The sequence below is a fragment of the Metarhizium acridum genome, assembly GCF_019434415.1.
Source record: "Metarhizium acridum strain ARSEF 324 chromosome Unknown scaffold_31, whole genome shotgun sequence".
Lineage (NCBI taxonomy): Eukaryota > Fungi > Ascomycota > Sordariomycetes > Hypocreales > Clavicipitaceae > Metarhizium > Metarhizium acridum.
This window is the reverse complement of record NW_027094018.1, coordinates 2,931,199-2,952,170: the sequence shown is the minus strand read 5'-3', so window position 1 is coordinate 2,952,170 and position 20,972 is coordinate 2,931,199. Positions and strand designations below refer to the sequence as shown.

The 20,972-nt window shown below is 51.2% G+C and overlaps 9 protein-coding genes across 9 annotated transcripts; 5 read left to right on the top strand and 4 right to left on the bottom strand.

Annotated features, from left to right (window-relative positions):
* Positions 1-15: 15 nt before the first annotated feature.
* Positions 16-2,889, bottom strand: J3458_005790 (uncharacterized protein). Its single transcript, XM_007815183.2, has 2 exons — positions 2,189-2,889; positions 16-2,123 (listed from the first exon to the last, which is right to left on the bottom strand). The coding sequence occupies exons 1-2, from the start codon at positions 2,636-2,638 to the stop codon at positions 1,437-1,439; spliced, it is 1,137 nt and encodes a 378-aa protein (XP_007813374.1). The 5' UTR covers positions 2,639-2,889; the 3' UTR covers positions 16-1,436.
* Positions 343-1,383, top strand: J3458_005791 (uncharacterized protein). The gene is made up of 2 exons (XM_066118989.1): positions 343-610; positions 677-1,383. Exon 2 carries the CDS (start codon positions 772-774, stop codon positions 1,276-1,278), a length of 507 nt encoding a protein of 168 aa, XP_065976511.1. The 5' UTR covers positions 343-610; positions 677-771; the 3' UTR covers positions 1,279-1,383.
* Positions 2,890-3,490: 601 nt separating the features above from the next.
* Positions 3,491-3,946, top strand: J3458_005789 (uncharacterized protein; the record flags this gene model as incomplete). Its single annotated transcript, XM_007815182.2, has 1 exon — positions 3,491-3,946. The coding sequence occupies one exon, from the start codon at positions 3,491-3,493 to the stop codon at positions 3,944-3,946; it is 456 nt and encodes a 151-aa protein (XP_007813373.2).
* A 519-nt stretch (positions 3,947-4,465) lies between these two features.
* On the bottom strand, positions 4,466-4,832 carry J3458_005788 (uncharacterized protein; the record flags this gene model as incomplete). The annotated part of the gene is made up of 3 exons (XM_007815181.2): positions 4,466-4,597; positions 4,654-4,683; positions 4,743-4,832. 3 exons carry the CDS (start codon positions 4,830-4,832, stop codon positions 4,466-4,468), a joined length of 252 nt encoding a protein of 83 aa, XP_007813372.2.
* Positions 4,833-6,395: 1,563 nt separating this feature from the next.
* J3458_005787 (uncharacterized protein) lies at positions 6,396-7,775 on the bottom strand. Its single transcript, XM_007815180.2, has one exon. The coding sequence runs from the start codon at positions 7,716-7,718 to the stop codon at positions 6,570-6,572; it is 1,149 nt and encodes a 382-aa protein (XP_007813371.1). The 5' UTR covers positions 7,719-7,775; the 3' UTR covers positions 6,396-6,569.
* Positions 7,776-9,843: 2,068 nt separating this feature from the next.
* On the top strand, positions 9,844-10,313 carry J3458_005786 (uncharacterized protein; the record flags this gene model as incomplete). The annotated part of the gene is made up of 2 exons (XM_007815179.1): positions 9,844-9,993; positions 10,083-10,313. The coding sequence occupies 2 exons, from the start codon at positions 9,844-9,846 to the stop codon at positions 10,311-10,313; spliced, it is 381 nt and encodes a 126-aa protein (XP_007813370.1).
* A 4,881-nt stretch (positions 10,314-15,194) lies between these two features.
* Positions 15,195-16,460, top strand: J3458_005785 (uncharacterized protein; the record flags this gene model as incomplete). Its single annotated transcript, XM_007815178.2, has 1 exon — positions 15,195-16,460. One exon carries the CDS (start codon positions 15,195-15,197, stop codon positions 16,458-16,460), a length of 1,266 nt encoding a protein of 421 aa, XP_007813369.2.
* Positions 16,461-17,494: 1,034 nt separating this feature from the next.
* GLE2_1 (RNA export factor gle2) lies at positions 17,495-19,378 on the top strand. The gene is made up of 3 exons (XM_007815177.2): positions 17,495-18,014; positions 18,115-18,569; positions 18,640-19,378. Exons 1-3 carry the CDS (start codon positions 17,751-17,753, stop codon positions 18,995-18,997), a joined length of 1,077 nt encoding a protein of 358 aa, XP_007813368.1. The 5' UTR covers positions 17,495-17,750; the 3' UTR covers positions 18,998-19,378.
* Positions 19,379-19,444: 66 nt separating this feature from the next.
* J3458_005783 (uncharacterized protein) lies at positions 19,445-20,185 on the bottom strand (the record flags this gene model as incomplete). Its single annotated transcript, XM_007815176.2, has 2 exons — positions 19,445-19,924; positions 20,009-20,185. The coding sequence occupies 2 exons, from the start codon at positions 20,183-20,185 to the stop codon at positions 19,445-19,447; spliced, it is 657 nt and encodes a 218-aa protein (XP_007813367.2).
* Positions 20,186-20,972: the final 787 nt, after the last annotated feature.

Here is a 20,972-nt window from a genome sequence, read left to right as displayed (position 1 = left end):
TGTTGAAATCTCTAGGTCGTTTATCTCACTATGAGAAGATGTATACATGTGACGACAGATGCCAACCTGCTAGGCTCCTAGGTAGGTTTGTAAGTTTGAGCACGTGTCTAGCGAACGCGAACATACAGAATCAATTTAAAGAATGGCATTCATGTAGTTGACATCACGGCCGTATGGAATGCTCTGGATCAAATCCTGCAACTACACTAGCTAGGCACTTCGGGTCTAATAGTATTGAACAGCGAGCGACTTTTGTATGACCTTCGTCCCTCCAAACTGACATCACAGCTCCATATGTGGGGCCAGGGACGTGGGGTTGATGGGTGCCGCGAGGTTGAGCGCCAGTTCCAACAACCTCGGAGTACTTCCTCTTCCTCAAAATCCCGGTATTTGTTTCGGTCGTATACCGTCTCAAAATGGACACTCAGGTCCAAAAATTAGTCGAAAAAGCATGGGACAGGTATCAACAACTGGCACCTGGACAGAGGCTGTGTAAGCTCACTCCCAAGCTTAAGACTCACTCCCACATCCTACACGAAGCCTATCACCAATGACTGACATGATACGCTGCGTTGGACAGTAATTGGCATCGGGGGTATCCCCGGATCAGGTAAGACATCAACAAAAAAAAAAGAGTTAGCGTCATTCGCATGTTTGCAAACCGTTAACATCTCAGGTAAAACAACACTCTCACAAGTCGTCTCTAAAAGACTCAACGAATATGCCGCTGAGACCTCCACCAACACTCCTCCGCCAACAACATACGTTCCCATGGATGGCTTCCATTTCACCCGGGACGCGCTCTCCGCCATGCCGGATCCTGCCAATGCTCACGCCCGTCGCGGCGCAGCATTCACCTTTGACGCGGCCAAATTTCTCACCTTGATCCAGAAGCTTCGGGAACCGATATCGGCGCAACCCATTCTTGCACCATCATTTGATCATGCTGTCAAAGACCCCAAGGAGGACGATATAGCCGTATTACCAACGCATAAGATAGTCATTTTGGAAGGCAACTATCTCGCGTTGGACAAGGACGTCTGGCGGGACGCCGCTGCATTATTTGACGAGTTGTGGTTTGTAGAGGTGGAATTCGAAGTTGCGAGGAAGAGATTAAGGGAGCGACATGTCCGAGCGGGGATAGTCAAGACGATAGAAGAGGGGGACAAGAGAGCGGTTGAGAATGATCTCGTGAACGGAACAGAGATCATGACACAGCGGCTGAGGGTAGATGAGGTTGTGCGGAGTGAGGAGGACGGATCATGGGTTCATGACTGACGACGTTGAAGAAAGATGTTTTGTGTATTACCTAGACATTTTTGCTCATCATGATAGCTAATCTGAGAATAAGACGCTGCACAAAAAAACCCAAAGATTTGCTGCAAATCGCAATACGCTGGCTGTCGATGCTCAAGACCCATTCCTCGTTGTACTCGTTACGCCTCTTCAGCCTCCTTCGACTCGCTCAGCTTCCTCATCTTGCTAGCCATGGTCAGCCCCGTCCCCTTCCTCGACTGCAACGCCTTCATCCACGCGTCCTGGTCTTTGATCGGGAGCTCCTGCGCGCTCAGCCCCAGCACCTCCATGAGCTCTGGAATCTCGGCGTGGTCGCGCGTCGTCCTCATCCGATGACACCAGGTAACTCTCTTCTCCTCCACAGGTCCGTCATCTCCGCGATCTCTGCTGCCGCTGCTCGCGCCCTGGATCGACCCCATGGCCGTCGGCCGCTCGTCTTTAGGCGTCGTGATGGGCGTGACAATATCAAGTGGCTCAAAGAGGAACTCGCCGCCCACCTGACGCTGGTCTCCGGACTTGAGAGACAATCCCTTGGGGAGGACCCTGAGTCCCTGGCCGATGCTGTCCAGAGTGCTCCTCCACATACTCTTCCTCATGTACGCGGGCTTGGAGCCCAGCGCAAGCGTCTTGGTCATGCCGAGCGCGTCAAAGAGTGCCCGTGTGGGGTCGGTGTATAGCGGGAATGGGCAGTTGGTCGCCTCGATGTACATGTTGATGAGGGCCGGGTCGCCGCATCCCACGACGACGATGAAGGTGCTGACGGGGAGTTGGAGGAGGGCCTCGGGGGTAATTGATTCTGAGAGTGTTCGAAGGTATTCCTGGCAGTTCTGTACCTTGGGGTTAGCAGCTATTGGAGTCGCAGAGAAAAAAAGATGTCGAAAAGCCTACGTACGCCACAGAAGAAGTGTCGGATGAACACCACCAGCACCCGTCTCGCTACATTGTTCCCACTATACAAGCTCTTGAATGTCTTGGATTTGCCGTCTCGATCAAGGACAATGTAGTCCTCTATTTTCCTGATCGTTTCGGGCGAGGGCAGCACGTTGTTAGTGGCAACCTCGCCGTCAAAGTCCTCTGGTTTGGTCTTGTCGATGTCAACCGCCGGCTGGGGCTCAGAGGCAGGAGCGGCAACTTGATCAGCTGGAATTGCAGGTCCTACAGCAGCGGTTGTAGGGCCATCATTGGCCATTTTCGATTCTTTCTTCTCGGTCGCAATGTCGCCCTTGGGAGTCGGAGGTGATGGGGCGGCAGCCCGCGTCACTGATGCATCTGGAGCAGTATCGTGCTGTTCCCTGGGCGGGGCATCGGTTGGCATACCGGAACCTGCTGTGGAGGCCTCCATTCTTTACTGATCCCTTGTGCTCGACACTTTTTGCGCGTAAGGAGACGAGGTGACCGATGTGCCGTAGAGAGCAGAAAGAGAGGTGAAATCGGTTCCAAGAATTAGGGGCTCTGAAGGAGCTGTCGGTTTCTCATATGTGTGGTCTGACTGTCAGAGCTTGAGGTGTGAAGCTAGTTCGTTCCAAGCCAACAAAGCGCAAGTCGACCAACGGCAGTGTGGCTCAGGGCCCGATGGTGGCTCAAGGAGTCAAGGTTTGAACCCCAGACCAGACATGAATCAATACTCGACTCTGACCTGATACCCCTGACCAAACAAACAGTGCTGTCGGCTCGCGCCAGCGGGCTCAGCTGTGGCAGGTCGAGATTTGATGTTTTTGTCCAAGTAAACCTCAATGTACAATGGTGTCCCAAAGCCCTCTGCTCCGTATAGGGGTGGACGCTCGCCGTGGCCGTCGCTGTCACCATCTCGGCCTCAGCCGCACCAACTTATGACTCCCCAACACCTGCATTTCTCTTTCTATTTTGCTCTTTTCTTTCAACATATCCATCATGACAGACATTTCCGAATCTCTGGTGGCATCGCTAGCCGAGACTCTCGACGCAGCTGGGGCTTCATGCATCCTCTGGGGTCAATTCCTACTCAATGTCCATGGCATTCCATCGACCATTGGCGTATGTATTCCACTCCATGTGACCAAGTTAGACATTGGGCTAAATTTGAGCCAAGTCGATAGACTTTATTGTTCCCGGGTCCCGTTTAGCTGAAGCTATACAAGCACTTGAAAATGCCAGAAACCTCGCGCATTGCCCAGACAAAGATGCATGTCCCTGGAGCCCCCAGCGCCGGAAAGCAATGGAGCCAGTTTTTCACATGCATCTCGGGAACTCTGCCCGGACAGTTACTTTATACACCCATTGTCAGATTCTCTGGTTTCTGCCACAAATGAATAGTCCTTTACCGTCCTCAGGGCAGCAGCAGCTGGAACTGCCTCAGCATCTGACGCTCGCATCCAGCTCGGCAGACCTCCCGCCACACAGGCCAGGTCGTGGGTCTGGTTTCTTCACGACAGTCGAGTATCCCGTCGTCGTCTTAAGACTGCATGTTCTGCTGGACACCTACATACGACTATATTTACGCGACAGAAAGAGGCGAGATGGTGCCTACGCAAGGCATTCCATCAAACTCCTGACGCCGTGTATCGATGACGAGGAACTTCCTGGTTCACGGGAGATTTCAGATCGCATCAAAAGATATTACAAAACCCTGGCAAACGGAGACGAAATTATTCTTGGACGTAGTGGCATGTAGCTCTGGTTTCACGGAAAGAGCTCGCCCGCGACTATATACCAGCATTGAAGATTTTCTTCAGCTATTACTATAAATAGGAGACATATTTTACTCCCAAGTCCGGATTCCTCTTTCTGTTTTCCCATCATTTTTAGGCTTTTCCGTGAAGGCTATCCGTCTCACCACACATTGCGGAAGAAGTAATACCCTACCAACTCGCCGCTACGAAAGCCTCACCCGAAATTGGAAAACGGCAAAGGAAAGCTGGGGCATGTCATACACAATCTTCACGGTCACACTTGGATAGAGACGGGAACGCCATGCCCGCGACTGCTTACCCCGGGGCAGCATCACGAAGGGCATGGCAAACAAATGTGGGTTTTCCCTCCGCGTTTTATTCACCTCGATACAAAACTGCCAAAACAAAAACACACGACACTGCCGTGGATACTTCTCAAAAATAGCACACCCTGATCTGCATAGCGCAACGAGGACTAGCCAGAGTGTCCGCTATTGGCCCGATCTTGCAAGCGCCTACTTTTACTTGTCCTTCTTCTGGCAGGTTCCCTGATACCGTCTGGTCAGTGTTCTGACGGCCTTGCAAGCAAAGGCTGTTCCAAGACTCACCTCATTCTTCGTCTCCCACACAAGGCAGTATCCGGTGCAGCAGATCTAGACGTTGGTTAGCAGCCGACATTTTTCTCTACCAGAAGGGATTTATAACGTACGTCCTGGCGAGTACACGTTTCACCTTCTTTCTGTACAATCTCGTTTAGTAAGGTTTCGTATGGTGAGGCGGAAGAGGTGCTGTTCTTACCTTGCACTGCTCGTCTCGAGGAGCAAAATCCACGTTGGCCATGGCCACGGCGGCAAAGAGGGCGGTGGTGAATACAGCGATGAACTTCATGGTGGCGAAGAAAGGAGACTGAGTCTTTGAAATTGATGAGTGTTTGAAGTGTTTGAAGTGATGGGATTGGAAATGATGCTGAATGTGCTTGGTTGCTTCTGCCCAGGAGGAGGACAAGCGGCCTTACTTATAGCTGCCATGCCGTGCTCACTGGCCGTGCCAGCGCTGAGTATTCCGACTGATGCTGGCGACAAAGACGCATCATGCTTGGCTCTCCTGCTCCGAAAGTTGTGGCAAATGTCGCCGTCTTTTGTGTCCTGATTGTTTGACGTCACGTAGATTTGGCATTCTGATACAGTTGGTACAAGCGGTGCCAAACAAGAACCCTTCCGCGGGGTCGTAGCGAATTCGCATCGAGGCCTACGTATTGTCCTGTGCGCCTGTTGGTTCTTAGAATCCCAGACGGTGTTGTTTTGCATTTCCGTCGTAGTCGAGTGCCGCAGCTCATCTTGGCAATCGCATGGTCAGGTCGCATGAACATGATCCAACAAACGACCCAAGCTCGAACCAACCCCTTGGCATTTCGCCCATAGACGGCTAAATGCTTGCCCTAGTTTCAGATCTTTCTGGAAGATGACGCATCGTGGTAGCAAGCCAGTCTTGCCTCAGGTGTATCATGTATGATATCACATCGTGGGGCCATCGGAGGAAGATTGCGGAATGCTGTTGTTTTCCTCTCTGGGGAACTCCTGTCTCTCCTAAAATGGGTGTTCTCTTTTGATATGTTTTGTCCTGTTTTGGGTACGTATGAATTTCCTTCTAAAATGCGAAGCTACGGTTGTTATACTGGACATTACTACAATCAACATGACAGACCTTGTCTGTTCGGCGTAGTGCCTCGGGTGTAAGGGACGTTTTGGGCATTCCGTGTCCTTCAATTCCATTTCCACTGCATCATCTGTTTGCTCATTACGGCACACTAATCCTCCCTTGAACTAGGTCGCTTTTCACATGTTGTTGGCCGGTTGGCATATTCCGGAACCGATGCTTTGTGTTTGTCGCAGACTAATCGATGACACACCACGGTGCTCCCAGTCCTTGGTCTGTATGTCTTCAAGATATGCCCAACTTTAAAAAAAGATGGCAGGGACACCTTTCTCCAGGCACTCCAAATTTGCGAGGTTGTATATTCGCCATTCGCCATCCGCACAAAGTTACTCGGCCTGTCTTCCAAGGTACGACGTTCACTTTGAAGCCTCTTCTTCTCCTCGAAATGCTCATGCTTCCCTCATTCTCTTAGCCATTCTTTGTCACCTCAGATCAATTCCTCCAGTCTCTTATTTACTTGGCACTTCCATTTGTGGAGATGGGCTGCGACACGTACCTACATATCTGCATATAAACTCTACAGCCAGTTCATTTAACAAACACGAACGATTAGAGTGCAAAGTTGAGGGTAGGAACAGAAACGTGTAGGCAACGTTTTGTATGGAGGCTTATGTAACAGTAAGTCAAGCAGTAGAGCCCCGTCACGCGTTGGGAATAGTTTAGAGGATATTATCAAATATATTTTCCTAGCTTTAGAGTGAAAGCACAAGATATTCCTTCAAGATTTACGAGATTGGGTGTCCAGTCTTTATAAGCGAGCAGCCGCATTTCGTCCTCTCCGCCTCGAATTAAAAAAAAAACACTGTCAAGTCAATGGCATGGAAACCATAGCCATCTGCACCTGCAAGCTACAGCTATAGTTGTGCTTAGCCTTCTTCTCCCGTCTCGCTCCCCAGCCATCACAGACGCTCATGCCCACCGTCCAATCAAGGCCATAATGCCACACCCAAGGTACAGCGAAACAAGCATAAGCGCCAGACGCTTCTTGTTATTGGTACGGTTCGGATTGAAGAGGAAATCTCGCGCGAGCATCTCCACCAGCCCGGTGTAGACGAGAATCCCAGCCGAGATGGAGTCCAGCACGCCAGAGACCACATTGGCAGTGTACGAACTGCCGCTGTAGGTACTGTGCAAGCCTAGGCCGATAGCAATGGAGATGGGCGTCGTCAGTCCGTAGGCCAAGCAAAGCGCCCAGGGCAACCACCTCCACCTCGTAGGAATGGGGATGACGCTGAGACGAGCGCCGATACCCAGGCCCTCGAACGACTGGTGGAACACGAGGACGGGGAAGAGGGTGTTGAAGTCGTCGCCCCCGGCCACGCCAAGGTTGAGGCCGATGATGACGCTGTGGAAGATGACGCCGAACTCGAGCACCAGAAAGGCCGAGATTTGCGACTGGAACGCGCGGTGGATTTCCTCCGAATCGCCAGAGAGATGCTTCAGCTCCTCCAGGTCGCTGCCTTGCTTCTCGCTCTTGACCGCCGCGGGCACGAGTCTCGCGCTTTTCGGATGGTCATCTTGGTCCGCCGAGTGCAGGTGTAAGTGGGAGCCATGTGCGCCGTTGCCGTCAGCCCCGGGTGCGTCGGTGATTATATTTTCAACCGCCGCGTGGACGAGCCCGTACCGCTTCTCGACGTAGTACTCGGCGAGGAAGTCCAGGAGGAAAATGACCATGGCGGACGACAGGGCAATCGCCGGCGGCCAGGAGTACGTTGACCACCCCCCCGTCAGGCCAACGCAGGTATTGGGGCCGATGGCACTGTAGGCCGGGTCAAGAAGATGCACAAACGCGGTTGCGATGATGACCCCGGCGCCGAAATAGCGAGCAAAGAGATAGACGGACAGGGGAATCTTGAGGCGCCGGATACGGGTTGCCAGGACGGGGAAGAAGGTCACCGCCGTCGAGACGACGAGAATGACAAAAATAGAGGCAATGTGCAAGCCCAGCCTGTCGTCGTAGGCATTGCCACTGCCGTTCAGGTAGCAGATGATGTCAACTAGAGGAGTGTTGTCCAGGTCGACCGAACTGGCGTTGAAGGAAGAGCCAGCGTCGGCCATGTTGGGCGATCCGCGATCAGGGGAAAGAAGTGAATACCTTTTCTGCGCGTGCTCTACGTACGGAAGAAACCAAAAAAACCCAAACAGGACTTACCAGTTATATAGACGCAATCTGAGAAAAAAAAAAAATCTCTTCTTTGATCATTAGAAGCATACTTCTCCAGCACAGGAGGAGGATCGGGGGCAAAACTGCACAACAGTGAGGTATCGAAGCATCTAGTATTGCGTCTTAGGAACAGCAATATGTTAGTGTGTACTTGGAGATAACAAGGGGCCTGGGTCTGGTATTCTTTTGGGCATCACGAGTGAGAACCTCTATGGTGTAGTGGCTTGCGCGAACGTACAAGGCCTTGCCAGTTCTCCAATCAGGATAACGGTCTGGGCTGCGGGTTCGGAAGTTCGGCACGGCCCAAATGCATTCAAGGTGCAGGTAATTACAGCTGGCTGTAAGTAACAGGACGAGTTGGCATACGGCCATGCAATCAAGTTGGTCCTGCCGCCATTGTACTGTGCCGGGAGGACAGTGCTTGACATGAGACGACCCATATGCCGGATCACGCGGCTTTGTCTACAGGATTTCTCTGCGAGGCCAAATTATGACACATCAGATATATCCGTTCTGGTGTGTCCTTGCGAGACGGTGCATTCAGGAAAGTGTCCATTAGTTCATTTCGTTGCTTGACAGAGCTGAGGCTGCAAAGAGACTTCAAAAAGCAAAAATGCTGACTTGTTGGAAAAAGAAAACAAAAGAACAGAAAATAATAGTGCCTTCTCGAGACTGGGGAGACAAGAAAGACGTGAATAGAAAGACAAATGTGTGACAAAATGAAGGCGTATTCAAATTAAAGCTCTCTCCTTGACGAAGGAAGCATGCAGCTCTGATCTACCATGGATACCTGAATGGGCGGTATTAGTTGAACGTGATATTCTTGTCTGTTTTATTTTCTTTCTTTCTTTCTTTTTTTTTTAAAAGTTTAGGGGCAGTATAATAATCAAGCTTACCTACTCCGTACAGTTGTCATCTGATGGCGTGAAGAAGGAAAATTGACTGCTGTCATGCCCGCGACAGACCATCCCACAAATGTTGCGGCTCTTAAGGCTCTGGCCAGCTGGCTTCAAAGCCTCGTCCCCCATGCCAAGAGCTGTTGGTCTCGACAAGCCTATCTCTTCTTGGGTGTATATGCCAGTGTGTGGCCACCGAAATTTGCCGAGATGACTCGCATTGGTCGTTCTGATTGTGTCCTCTTACCCAAGCACAGAAGCCAACGGCCAATGGTCTCCGGCTTGTGAAGCAAAGTGATGGTATCGGAGCCGAGATTGGCCTACGCTCTCGTTAGAAGGATGTAGAAAAGTTGCGTCCATTGATCCTAGTATGAGGGTATAATATAGTTCCAGAACGTTTCTGTAGGATGAAAGGGCCTGATGCAGGCATGGCCCAAAGCTTCACAACACGTCATGAGAGAATCGAACAAGGAGAATGCTCAATATACAAGCCGGTGATGCAATGAGAGCACGGATATATTGTTCATTTTTACGCCCTCCTTGTTATAGTCTCTGTGTGGGCTGAAGTAAAATTGCCCAACCCTAGCGTCCGCTTGAGACATCTGCAGGTCTCACAGGACAATGGATCAGCCACAATGATTCGGCATCACGGTGCAATGCACATTGCTATGATGCTATCTGTTGAAAGTGGTCCAGATGGATTCACGTGCTCAGTTTCAACAGACGTTACTTCTAAGGCAGAAAATATTTTTAGTCAGGGACTGTCGAAAGCTTAAAACAGGAGAATGAAAAATTACAAAAATTATACTCGAGGCTCTTTGCTTACAATTACTGCATTGAGCTAGCGTGTCTGCAACGCAGGTCCAGACTCCAGCTAGCAACCTGTTACCTCTGGGGCGGCAACTGCCGCGCATTTTATTTTAGACTGTAATTCGCTTTTGGTTGATTTTGGTATACAGAAATTAACTAGGCTGTAATGAACAGACTGGAGGACACTCCATTACTATGCGCCGACTAGTTGGTGCATCACAAGTACAAGGTACAACCAAGTGTTTAACCCGGTGGGGCCAAGAAACAGAAACCTCGCCGCAAAAAAACTTTCTCATTCACGCGCACCACCACCATGGACGACGAAGACAACGGCATTCTCAACATTGAAATCTCCGATGACGAAGTCGACGTCGCCAAGAACAAGGCCGACAGGACCGGTCAGACGGAGGCGAATTTTCAGGCTGTGAAGCGGGAGTACCGTGTTCGCGTTGAAAATGGCGAGGTAAGCTACACCACCACTCACTCATCAGCCGCGTGAATTGGCTTGTGAGCTCTTGGTTGAGTTCTTGAATCTGACTGTGGCGTTAGTAGATTTACAAACATGTAGCGCTGCCTCTGCAGCCTGGCACGAATAAAATGCGCACCCAGGAGCTCGTTCATGCAGTCGAGGAGCTGTACTTTTTCCGTCGGTATCAAGAAGGTGTCAACTTGGTCAAAAGGGCGTTGGAGAATGGAGGAGCGGAAACTCTCGATAACGACTCGCGCCGACTGTTGGAGTCCTATGAGAAGAAGTGTCGTCAAAAGATGGCCAAGTCTGGTTAATTGCGACAATGCCCGTATCGACGCGGCCTGGCTTCTGCAGCTTGTCTTGGTTGAATCTGGCATGAACGCATCCCTCAAGCCTCTTCTTTTTACCAACATGGAAGGTTCTTTAAAAGCCACAATTGGCGTGCCCTGATGGAGTTGCGCGTAGCCACAGACCTGGATTCATTCGCCTTGCAATCCCAAAACCCGGAACCTCCAGTTTTACATATCGGCTCCAAATACAACATTACTTGATAAGTTTACAGACCCGCGAATTGGGATACGCCTCCTCTGACTGCGGGGGTTACCCGGTTGCACCGTCCTGAGAAAGTGTGCAGCAGACATGCTTCCGGCCATGCTTTGGATCGTCGTTCGCCTTTATGAATTGGGACCTTTTTGTGTTCGGAGCCCGAAGCTTCAAACGCGGAGTGCTTGCCAATTTACTCTCTTCGTCAAAGGGTAAGCGGTGCAATCGAGTTCCCGAGCCTGCTACTGAAAGTACAGGGCCTCGTTTCACAATTGGTCGTAGCACTCTGGGTTAAAGTCTGTCAGTGGGATGTTACATTGCGGCCTAGCATCGGAAAGTAATGGTGTTGAGCCCTCGGAACACATCAGGCTACGCTGGCAACACTCAAGCTTGGACACAACGGCGCAGACGTCGCATTCAGAAAAGTCATTCACGTCAAAGCCAAAGCGAGTTCACACAAGGGCCGTGCGGGCAAACATTGTAGATGGCTACAAAGGACCACCTTGCTCTATCTTATCATCATGACCGAGCATTGGTCGATGTGTCTAGCCCTCCACGATGTCAAGACGCATGGCCACCATTTTCAGACAGGTATCAACCGCTGTAAGAAAATTTTCGTACAGCTTGGGGTCGTCGTAAAATGGACAGCCTACAAAGATGGAGTCATGACGCGCGAGAGAAAAAAGAAGGTTCGCAGCATTTTATGACGTGGAGATTTATCGTGGCTCAGTTGAAGAATCTTGATTCTTGCCTCGCCCATCTCTTCTAGAATACAACAAGTTAAACTTTTGGGTCTAATGTATTCTAGTGGTCCTGCAGACTTCTCCTGCCGCCGGGGAGCTTGCTGGGCTCCTACACAGAGACGAATAGTACCTGTTTACTCGAGTCGCCGAGAACAAAACTGTAACCCAAGTGTTTAACGAGAAACACTAGACCTTGTTATCAACTGGATAGATAGCCAACTAAGGAAATAATACCTTTTCCGGACCAATTATTATCACCGTCAGCCCCGCCCCTGAACCAGTATAGAGAGAGCGATTGACGAGGGTTCTAATTCTCTTTGCTACCGCGGAACAGCATCAGAGAAACACCGGTAATGACATAGGTGTTATTCATATCAAGTCTCGGAAAGATTTTGTTTATTCTTCAAATTGATACCCCTTCGTCGTAGAGTGCGGCTCCAGTACATCATGTCTGGAACACAGTTACCCGTGACAGCAGCCGGTATACTTGTAGCTCTGACGGCGAGACAGAAGCCTTCGGGCTGAACCATTTCGTTTACGACACCTTGAGGTATACTTGTTCCTTCATGGACGATGAAAGGAGGCTGAAGGGCGTCTGGCTTACTTTACACCTGGAAACTCAAGTGTAGATTCCGCATATTTGACATTTCATTACTAAGTGAGCGTCCTTCAGCTTTAATATTCACAACAAGGACAATGCAAACTCATCTTCGGCTACTTCCTGGATGGGAATATCTCATGGGTCCTTCTCTTATAGTTGCATTGTTACGCCATGGCATCCATTTTCTTGTCAAGTTTCATTAGCAACAACAAGCCTTAATAGGAGACCTAGAATTTGATCCAACGACCAACAAATCGCGCATGTAGAATGGAATGAGCTGTTCCACCATTGCCAGGCGCCCGAACGTAGTCCGGCCGTTCCTGTATCCTTGCGCGTGTCCGAGTGAATACCGAGTCAATGCGATAGGACCAGATCCGGTCTAACTGTTGGTTTCTATAACCTTGATGAATCTGACTAGACTAGGCAGATCCCGTAGCCCAATGCCACTCTCCTAGTCCCTCTTCTGGCAGGCTCCGGACTCTCATGCCGCCCGCACCTCGATGCGACGTCGGTTGTTGGTCTGTTTCCCAAAGCGGCGAAAATAAGCGATTCGGTGGGCCGATGAGTAAATTGTGGTAAGACGTATTAACTTGAATCCCGTAGCTTGAGTTGACAGATAAGACTCAGAAGAGGGTATCCCTTTCTGACTGCCCAATAACCATAGTTTTTTCTGATAGTGAAGTCCAGTCCGGAGCCTACACAAACACTTACCTACTATCTATTCAAGTCAGGGAAATGCGATACTCAAGAGACTTCATTTGCCTAAATACTTGCTGTAGAATCCAGAAACCGCCCACCCCATGTAGAAGTGTCGATGCAGTGTCTCAAACAGTGGGAGCAATAGTGATGGGATAGGTTTGATGCTGCGGCCGTGTTGTATGACCTGTTGGACTTGACAAGCGGCGGTAGCCTCCGTTTACACCGCAGGCTATCTTTGCTGTACCTAGCTAACAGCTACAGTCTCTCCGATTACTTTTTGTACGCTAATCCCTATCTTGTTAATACACCTGCCTAAATTTCATCATACATACCACAATCACTGGCTTTAAGCGACAAACTGAACCGTTGAGGTTGAAGATGGGGGGGATGCCGGTATGCGCCAGAACGTTACCGGCATGGTGTGGCCACAGCGCCGCGGCGTACTATTCTAGGGAAAGGCACAATGTCACTGCCATCAGCCTGCCTACCGAGCTCTCAACTTCCCAAAGCCTTGCCCCTCTTATCTGTTCTAAATTGAATAATGTGAAGACATAATAAGGCTAACTTTTACGGTACATCTAGGGATGTTTAGCAGCACGTTATTAGCGAGTCCTCAACGGATTCCGACCTCTATAGCTATCGTCCTACTACCACTAGTACTAATACGTTACTATAGTGGCTCAAGATTACGCGACATTAATTGGAAAGTCCTTGACTATATCGTAACATCCACATCGTTCGCCAGGTATACTCTATAACTATACGCCGCATTTTTCACAACTTGGGTACTTACAAAGACATATGTTACTACTAATAATATTAGTAGTACAAAGATCCGCCTGCTTCAAAGCGAAACTTGTCTATTAATCACCTGTTCGTATAATTCTCAGATAGCTTCGATTTTCTCCAACGTTTATAGGATCCCCGATGACGTTATTGACTATATATATGAGCACAACCGTATCGCGATGATGATATATCTGGCGAGTCCAAAGGCAAGGATATAGAGGATATAGCTAATAATAATGGTGTTGCCGGCTCTAGCACTAACTGAATAGACAACCAAGTCGAGACGTGTCACACGGCCAAGGCCGGGACAAAGGTATCGGATATTAAGGTTACACAACAACAAAGAAAGGTATCACGGGAGCCCGGAGTACGACCTTGGCAAGGGCTGCCTCAGGCCGAATGATATTGCTGCTTGTTAGAAGGATTGATCCTGGAGGACTACATGGCTCTTGCCTTTGCAAAGGGACGGTTTTCCCCCGCAACGGAGTAAGTATATAAGGCTGCTTGCCATGAGACTCAACGGGTGGTCATGACCGGACAGAGTTGTGCGGCTGGTGGCGAGGATTGGTTTGTTCGGCATACAAGTGTGTGATGGGGGGGAAAGGTCTAGCAAAACCACAGCGGGCAGCTACAAATGAATTGGTTCAATGGAGACAAGGAAACCTTCTTACACACACTGCCTTGCAATTGTGAAGGGCTCGTCAAGGGCAAACATGACATGCGTTGGCGCTGCTAGCTCAACACTCTCTTGGACTCGGTATTTGAAGTCGGCGTTCTAATCTGGCAGCTCCCCGCAAAGTGTATCGGCACTCAAAATCAATGACACTAGCTGTCTATAAGAGTCAAATTATGCGAAGCTCTCGTTGGATCAGATATACAGCACAGATAGCTTCTGGACAACGGTGAAAGGCCTCCACCAACCTACCAATCCTGTATCCCGTCTCACGACAAGGCAAGTATAATGCTGTCCTCCTACCACATGCCCAGCAAGTGATGTGATACATTGATCCAAAACTGGCCTGTCGACTGCGCCGATTCTCCATCGCGCCTCGTTCAGCTCACCTGCCACGGCGGAGAGCGTTGGCGTCCAGCCAGCAATTCGGCTCTGCGAAGGAGATGGTTTGTTTCGTCTCTCAAAGTTGATCTCTCTTCAACTAGCACTGCCACGGGGATCCGCCCATGCTTGAAGCTGACTATTCGCCTGCTTCCCGGTCCACTCCTCCATTAGTTCACCGAACCGCGCTCAATTAATCCGGGGACGGTGCGGTGTGATCCCACCCTCTAGACTACCTGCTCCGGATGTTGGCATATCCGATGGGAAATGGACCGTGGCTGCATACGGGGTGCGCTCGCACGGCCTGATGGCGAGTATTTCGTCCATGCGGGTGTTAGCAAAAGATGGTGGTGATGAGACTGGTACACAAGGAGCGCCTGTCGCACAGAGGGAGCAGAGAGTAGGACAGCTCACTTGAAGCAACGCGTATTTCAAAGACGTGCGAACAAGTACCAACTATCAAGATGAGAATGCTAGCCTTGACGTTGGCATCGGCACTGGCTGTTTGGCCAACGGCGTGCCTCAACGAGGATGAAAGGACGGCCGCCCAAGAAGCTGTACGTCAACCACGTCTCCAACCAAGCTTCAGATCCGTCCATTAACACCTCAACAGTGCCATGAGTTGGCCAAAACCCTCCCCGAAAACGTCCACTTGCCCAATTCACCCAGCTACCACCTCTCCAACACATATTGGTCGGCTCGCCAATCGGCGCTTCACCCGCAATGCTTTGTGACGCCGCGCTCAACACAAGATGTATCCCACATCATGAAAACACTAACCTTTCTCAAAGCCCCCTTTTCCGTCAAGGGGGCCGGCCACACAGCGTTCCCCGGCGGATCCAACATCCAGGACGGGGTGACCATGGACCTCGTCCACCTCAACCGAATCACCGTATCCCCCGACAGGAAAACAGTCGCCGTGGGCCCCGGGAACCGCTGGATCAATGTGTCCTCGGTCCTCGATCCCCTCGGTCTGGCCGTGGTCGGAGGCAGGGCCGCCAGCGTCGGAGTCAGCGGGCTCACTCTGGGAGGCGGACAATCCTACTTCTCGGGCTTGCACGGCTGGGCGTGCGACAATGTGCGCAACTTCGAGCTCGTCCTTTCGTCAGGGCGCGTCGTCAATGCGAATGCCACCAGCAACGCGGATCTGTACCGGGCCCTGCGAGGCGGCGGCGGGTCGAACTGGGGCGTCGTCACGAGGTTTGATCTCGCGTCCTTTGAGCAGGGCGACTTGTGGACGCGTTCCTTGGTGTTTGACGGCACCAGCGCGAACCAGACCATTCTGCCCATGATGACGAGGTTGGCTGCGGAGGACCTGGCCGCCGATCCTGGGGCCCACGCGTACTTTGTCCAGACGTACGACCAGGCTTCGCGGCGGTGGTTGTTCCTGACGAGCTTCTTCCACGCGACTCCTCCTGCTGCCAACACCACGCCGGCTGTGTTTGATGGCTTCAGGTCTGTCCCGGGACTTGTTTTGGACAACACCCTCGTGGGCAATCTGTCGACCATTAGCCGACTTATTGATGAGCCGGTTGGTCGAAGGGCTACTTGGTGGGATACGAGCGTCGCGGTTGGATCGGTGCAGCTATTCGAAGAGATTGGCGAGATGTACAAAGATTGGGTGGCCCGAGTGATGGAGGCTGCTCAGAACAGGCAGTTTACACCCTATCTCGTGTATCAGCCTATTACGGACAACATTTTGGAAAAGATGCAGCAGAACGGAGGCAACTCTCTTGGGCTGTATCCTCAGGATGGTCCGCTCATGATGGTGCAAGTGTCTGCGCGCTGGGCCGACGCCGAGCTGGACGCCGTCATTGAAAGTTCGGCCAGTGAGCTTCTCTGCAAGGTTGAAAGTATTGCGAGAAAGAACAAGCTTCTCCGGGGTTATGTCTACATCAACTATGCAGGGCGATCCCAAGAGGTACTGAGAACATATGGTGAGAACTATCCTTGGCTTCATACGGTGGCCAAGAAGTGGGATCCGGATGGCTTGTTGCAACGCTTGTGGAGAGGATACTTTCAACTGCGTTGAGAGTCTACGAAACTATAATAGCAAATATATCACAAATGTCACCTGTTTTGCCATACAAAATTGCATGCCGCAACATGAGCCCAAACTCTCGCAAATATGCACCGTGCCAAGAGGCTGGATAGATACTCGTTCTTCAGGGTGCCTTAGCAAGATGGGGCAAAGAGAAAACGAGCAAAGTTTCATCAGAGACATTTGTTTGAAAAGTCTGCATCGGCAAGTATTATTCCCGCCTCAGTGCTTGACTCTAATAATTGTCTTCATCATATGAAACGCCAACCATCCCAATCAACAGCAGGACCAGACCAGAAAACTTCCCATGAAGTTCAGAATGTAAAAAAAAAAAAAAGGTCGGCACCGCCATCAACAAGGATGGACAGCGGTTTGACCCCCTCGCCTCAAGAATAAGCCCCGTCGAGTAACTCGGTAAACCGAGCAATCGCATACCTATCAACCTCGACAAAATAATCCTCAGTACCCGATGCCACACTCCTTGTCACCCACGGCTACCCGTCATCCGAACCTGCTCGTCTAGCGCCGGAAGTCCCAGCCACACCATCCCAACGCGGACTCATATCTTCATCCAAATGGGCCGAGAGATGCAACTAGGCTCCAAGCAAGACTCGCAAGACACGGATGTGGCGACGGGCAGGGCGAATGGTCCACGGAGAAGGCCAAGGCGCAAAAGGTCAGCCGCAGTGCTTCTATGGCGGCGCGTTTCCGCAAGCTCCCCGAAGAGAGACGTCCGGGGACTTTCTCCCAAAGCAATAGAATGATGAGACGCTAGCCAAGGCCGAGTGTCTCCGTATGTTAGCTTCGAATAGCGATTTGTTGAGCGAGGGGGTAGAGAAGAAAAAAAAGAGAGAGAAAAGCTGCGTGAGGCCTCGAGCGTGAAATTTTATGTAGCTAGGCGGGCCCACTTTTCCTTTTTTTCTACCGTAATGCAGAGGCCGAGCCTTGCCTGTCGAGAAATTGTTAATGTGGGCCAATCAAGTGTCTGGATTGGAAGAGAAGAAGGCTGGAGCCTTCCCTGCCTAGAATCATCGTGACATATTGTCGTACATTTCAACCTCCCACCATTGCAGTGCGTTTCTGCTTGGGAGCTGCAGACGAGCACACAATATCTCTCATTCCAATTGAACGTCTAAGAGACGGGATAGGCGGTTGTAGCCAAGAAGTTGGGCCACCACGCGCGCGCAACCACCAGGCTCGCGACGACCGTTCCTCCCTCTGCTTTTCAAATCTTGACCGACACCACCAAATAGGCCATCGTCTGTGCAGCCCACAGTCACCATGTCTGGACTATTTGGAGCTACCACGAGTTCCACGACGACTAGTACCGTCGGCGACCTGAAGTCAGACGTGGCCCTCAGCGACCCTCCTACCGATTCCATCTCTGCTCTCTCATTTTCCCCAGCTCCCAATGGCCCTGATTACTTGGCCGTTGCCAGCTGGGACAACAAAGTCCGCATCTACGAAATCGCCCAGAATGGCCAGAGCCAAGGCCGACATGCATACGAGCACACACAACCCGTGTTTAGCTGTGACTTTTCCAAGGTAAGAATGATGTATGCCGCGAGTCGGTCCTGCTCCTGGTGGTTTTTTTCCCCTACCTCTTCTTCCTTTTCCATGCATGCTGACGACTCTGCGTGGATAGGATGGCACAAAAATAGCTTCGGCCAGTGCAGATAAGAACATCAAGGTGTGCGACCTGAGTTCTCAGCAAGATATCGTCATCGGTACCCACGAACAACCGGCTCGCACATGTCGATTCTTCGAGAGTGGTGGCGCGCCCATGATTGTATCAGGGTCATGGGACAAAACCATCAAGTATTGGGACTTGAGGCAACCGGGTCAGGCCGCAGCCACGGTGTCGTGCCAGGAGCGCGTATACACGATGGATGTGAGGGACAATCTGTGCGTTGTCGGCACAGCTGACAGATACATCAATATAATTGATCTGAGGAACCCTTCCAAGTTCTATAAGACGATGCAGAGCCCACTCAAGTGGCAGACACGAGTTGTCAGTTGCTTCACCGACTCGGCCGGCTTCGCTATTGGCAGCATCGAAGGTCGATGTGCTATTCAGTATGTGGAGGACAAGGACTCAAGGTACGTCGATGCGCTGGCCCGTCAACAAGGATTGCGGCAGAGCTCAGCCTCTCTAACATTTGTCGCACAGTTCAAATTTTTCCTTCAAATGCCACCGAGACCCCGCGGTTAACAACGTCGTCAACGTCCACGCTGTCAACGATATTTCGTTCCACCCCGTCCACGGCACCTTCAGCACGGCTGGATCGGACGGTACGTTCCACTTCTGGGACAAGGATGCCAAGCACCGTCTCAAGGGATATCCCAATGTGGGAGGCAGCATCACGGCGACGACGTTTAACAAGACGGGTAGCATCTTTGCCTATGCCGTTAGTTACGACTGGAGCAAGGGCTACCAACACAACACGCAGAGCTATCCGATCAAGGTTATGCTGCACCCAGTAACTGGTGACGAATGCAAGCCAAGGACGACACTGAAGAAGCGGTAGATGGTTTAACAACGGCGATTACATGATGGGCTTGGTCCAGGAGGGGTCTTGGGGAGTTGCAAAGGGAATTCTGAAAACAAAACCAGCAGTTATATCTATCAGGGCGTAAAATTATATTACGGATGTTGCTCTCTGTTGGTTGCGGCTGCGGACGTGCATGGGACTCGTTCAATACCACGATTACTTCAGACTAGTGAGAATGCATTAGTTTAAAACAGTTTCTTTATTTTATCATGATGCCAGTTATCCCGGCATCTAAAAAGAAGACCAAATCATATTGAAGTTGCAGTTGTACGGCTGCACTAGCGCACCTAAATTATCAGAACATCCTATAGCTCGTAGTTTCAAATGACAAACGCTTTATACAAACTTTGCTCGGCCTTCCCAAGGCCAAGTCTCAGCTCCAGGCCGTTACGAGTCGTTATTGAGGAAGCGCAAAGCTCACAGTCACAGAGCCTTCTTGGGCGTGCCGCCAAATACATCCTCCACCATGCCCTTCCAGATATCCCGAATCATGCCACTGCTCTCCTCCGCTTTCGGCTGGCCAGCGTCATCATACAGGAACTTGAGCTCAATCCCATCCAAGCCAATGCCCTCGACTCCGGACAAGGGCGCTCCGGGGACAACGTTATCCGGGTCGGCGGCCACAATCGTCACCTCTGGCCTGACGGTGACGTCAGGAGCGAGAGGACTGTGAGCAGCGCCGTAGTTGTCCGGGAGAAGGGGCACAAGGGGCCCTTGGTCAGCTCTTGACGAGCTGGCGAGGGAGCTCATTGACGGAAGCACAGCGGCGTCAATGTGTGTGGTGGAGGTGTGCATCGTGGAAGCCGGAGCAGACGAGTGGAAGGTCTGCATGAGTGGCTTGGAGCGGTTGGTGAGAGACGGTTGGGGAGTAGGTCGATGGGTGGTGGCGAGGCCGCGAGAAGACTTGGTCAAGTTAGCAATCTTTTCTTTTCCTTTTTTTTCGTCTCCTTTTGCCATTTGTCCCCGGTATCACGGTGAATTGCGTACATCAGAGGGCTCGCTACTCCTGTTGCGCAACAGCTCGGCGTATTTCGGCATGAGCACGGCTCCCACGCTCTGTGCAGAGCTGTCCAGCAGCGGCGAGGCGGAGCGCGCGGCAATGCTGGACGACGAGGCGCTCAGCGCTCTGGAGATTTTTGACATGGGTGCAGTGACGCGAGACATGGCAACGGTGCGAACTTGAGAATGCGAGAAATTCTAGAGCGAATGCCGGGAAGAATTGGGGGAAGGTGGCGGGAGGGATTGGACGCTTTTATTGCAAGTATCTGTGAGATGAGCGCCCCCAGGTACCCAGGAGCTTGTTGAGCTATGGTTGAGCTTGTCGTTGAGCTGCCGACGATTGCAGAAGTGGGTAGGTGTTCTGGTCAGTGCGATACTGGATCAGGGGTGGTGACTGGTTTAAAGCCGCGAACACGAATGAAGGCTGTGTCTTGGACAGGGCTCGAAAAATGGACTTTTCTACTCCTCGGTACGGTGTACCAAAAATAAAACAAGTAAAACGCAAAATGATTTGGATGGAAAGAGGGGGGAACGGATGGTGAGGAGATGATATATGCAGTGTTTCACTCGTTGGGGGGGCCGAGAGGGTAGGAGGATAACGCAGCATGGAGGACGCAGTGTAGAGACGGATAATAAGTCGACATGTATGCGTCCCCAAGGTGAAGCAGATGAGAGCCGTGCCATCCGACCAATTGTGGTTCGCGAGACGGCGACAGCCAGCGAAAAGAGGAGGGAGGACGCGATGCAGCAACCACTTGAGACGAATGGGGTGGGGGAATCCAGGGACGAGAAACTTGCAATGAATACATTGGTTGCTTCGTACATTAGTACGAGTATATAGTATATACATGGAGTGACAACTTTGAACAGATGGCGTCCTCAACGGACATGCGCCGCAGGGATGCGGAGAACTGACTGCTAGACTCTGGTTCGAGTACGGAGTAGCGTCGAG

Bases quoted from the DNA above. Each gene is read 5' to 3' on its own strand.
- J3458_005791 (XM_066118989.1), top strand. From the start codon at position 772: ATGGATGGCTTCCATTTCACCCGGGACGCGCTCTCCGCCATGCCGGAT.
- J3458_005790 (XM_007815183.2), bottom strand. From the start codon at position 2,638: ATGGAGGCCTCCACAGCAGGTTCCGGTATGCCAACCGATGCCCCGCCC. The intron at 2,124-2,188 runs GTACGTAGGCTT...CCCAAGGTACAG, and splicing joins TCCGACACTTCTTCTGTGGC to AACTGCCAGGAATACCTTCG.
- GLE2_1 (XM_007815177.2), top strand. From the start codon at position 17,751: ATGTCTGGACTATTTGGAGCTACCACGAGTTCCACGACGACTAGTACC. The intron at 18,015-18,114 runs GTAAGAATGATG...CTGCGTGGATAG, and splicing joins TTAGCTGTGACTTTTCCAAG to GATGGCACAAAAATAGCTTC. The intron at 18,570-18,639 runs GTACGTCGATGC...TTTGTCGCACAG, and splicing joins GTGGAGGACAAGGACTCAAG to TTCAAATTTTTCCTTCAAAT.
- J3458_005787 (XM_007815180.2), bottom strand. From the start codon at position 7,718: ATGGCCGACGCTGGCTCTTCCTTCAACGCCAGTTCGGTCGACCTGGAC.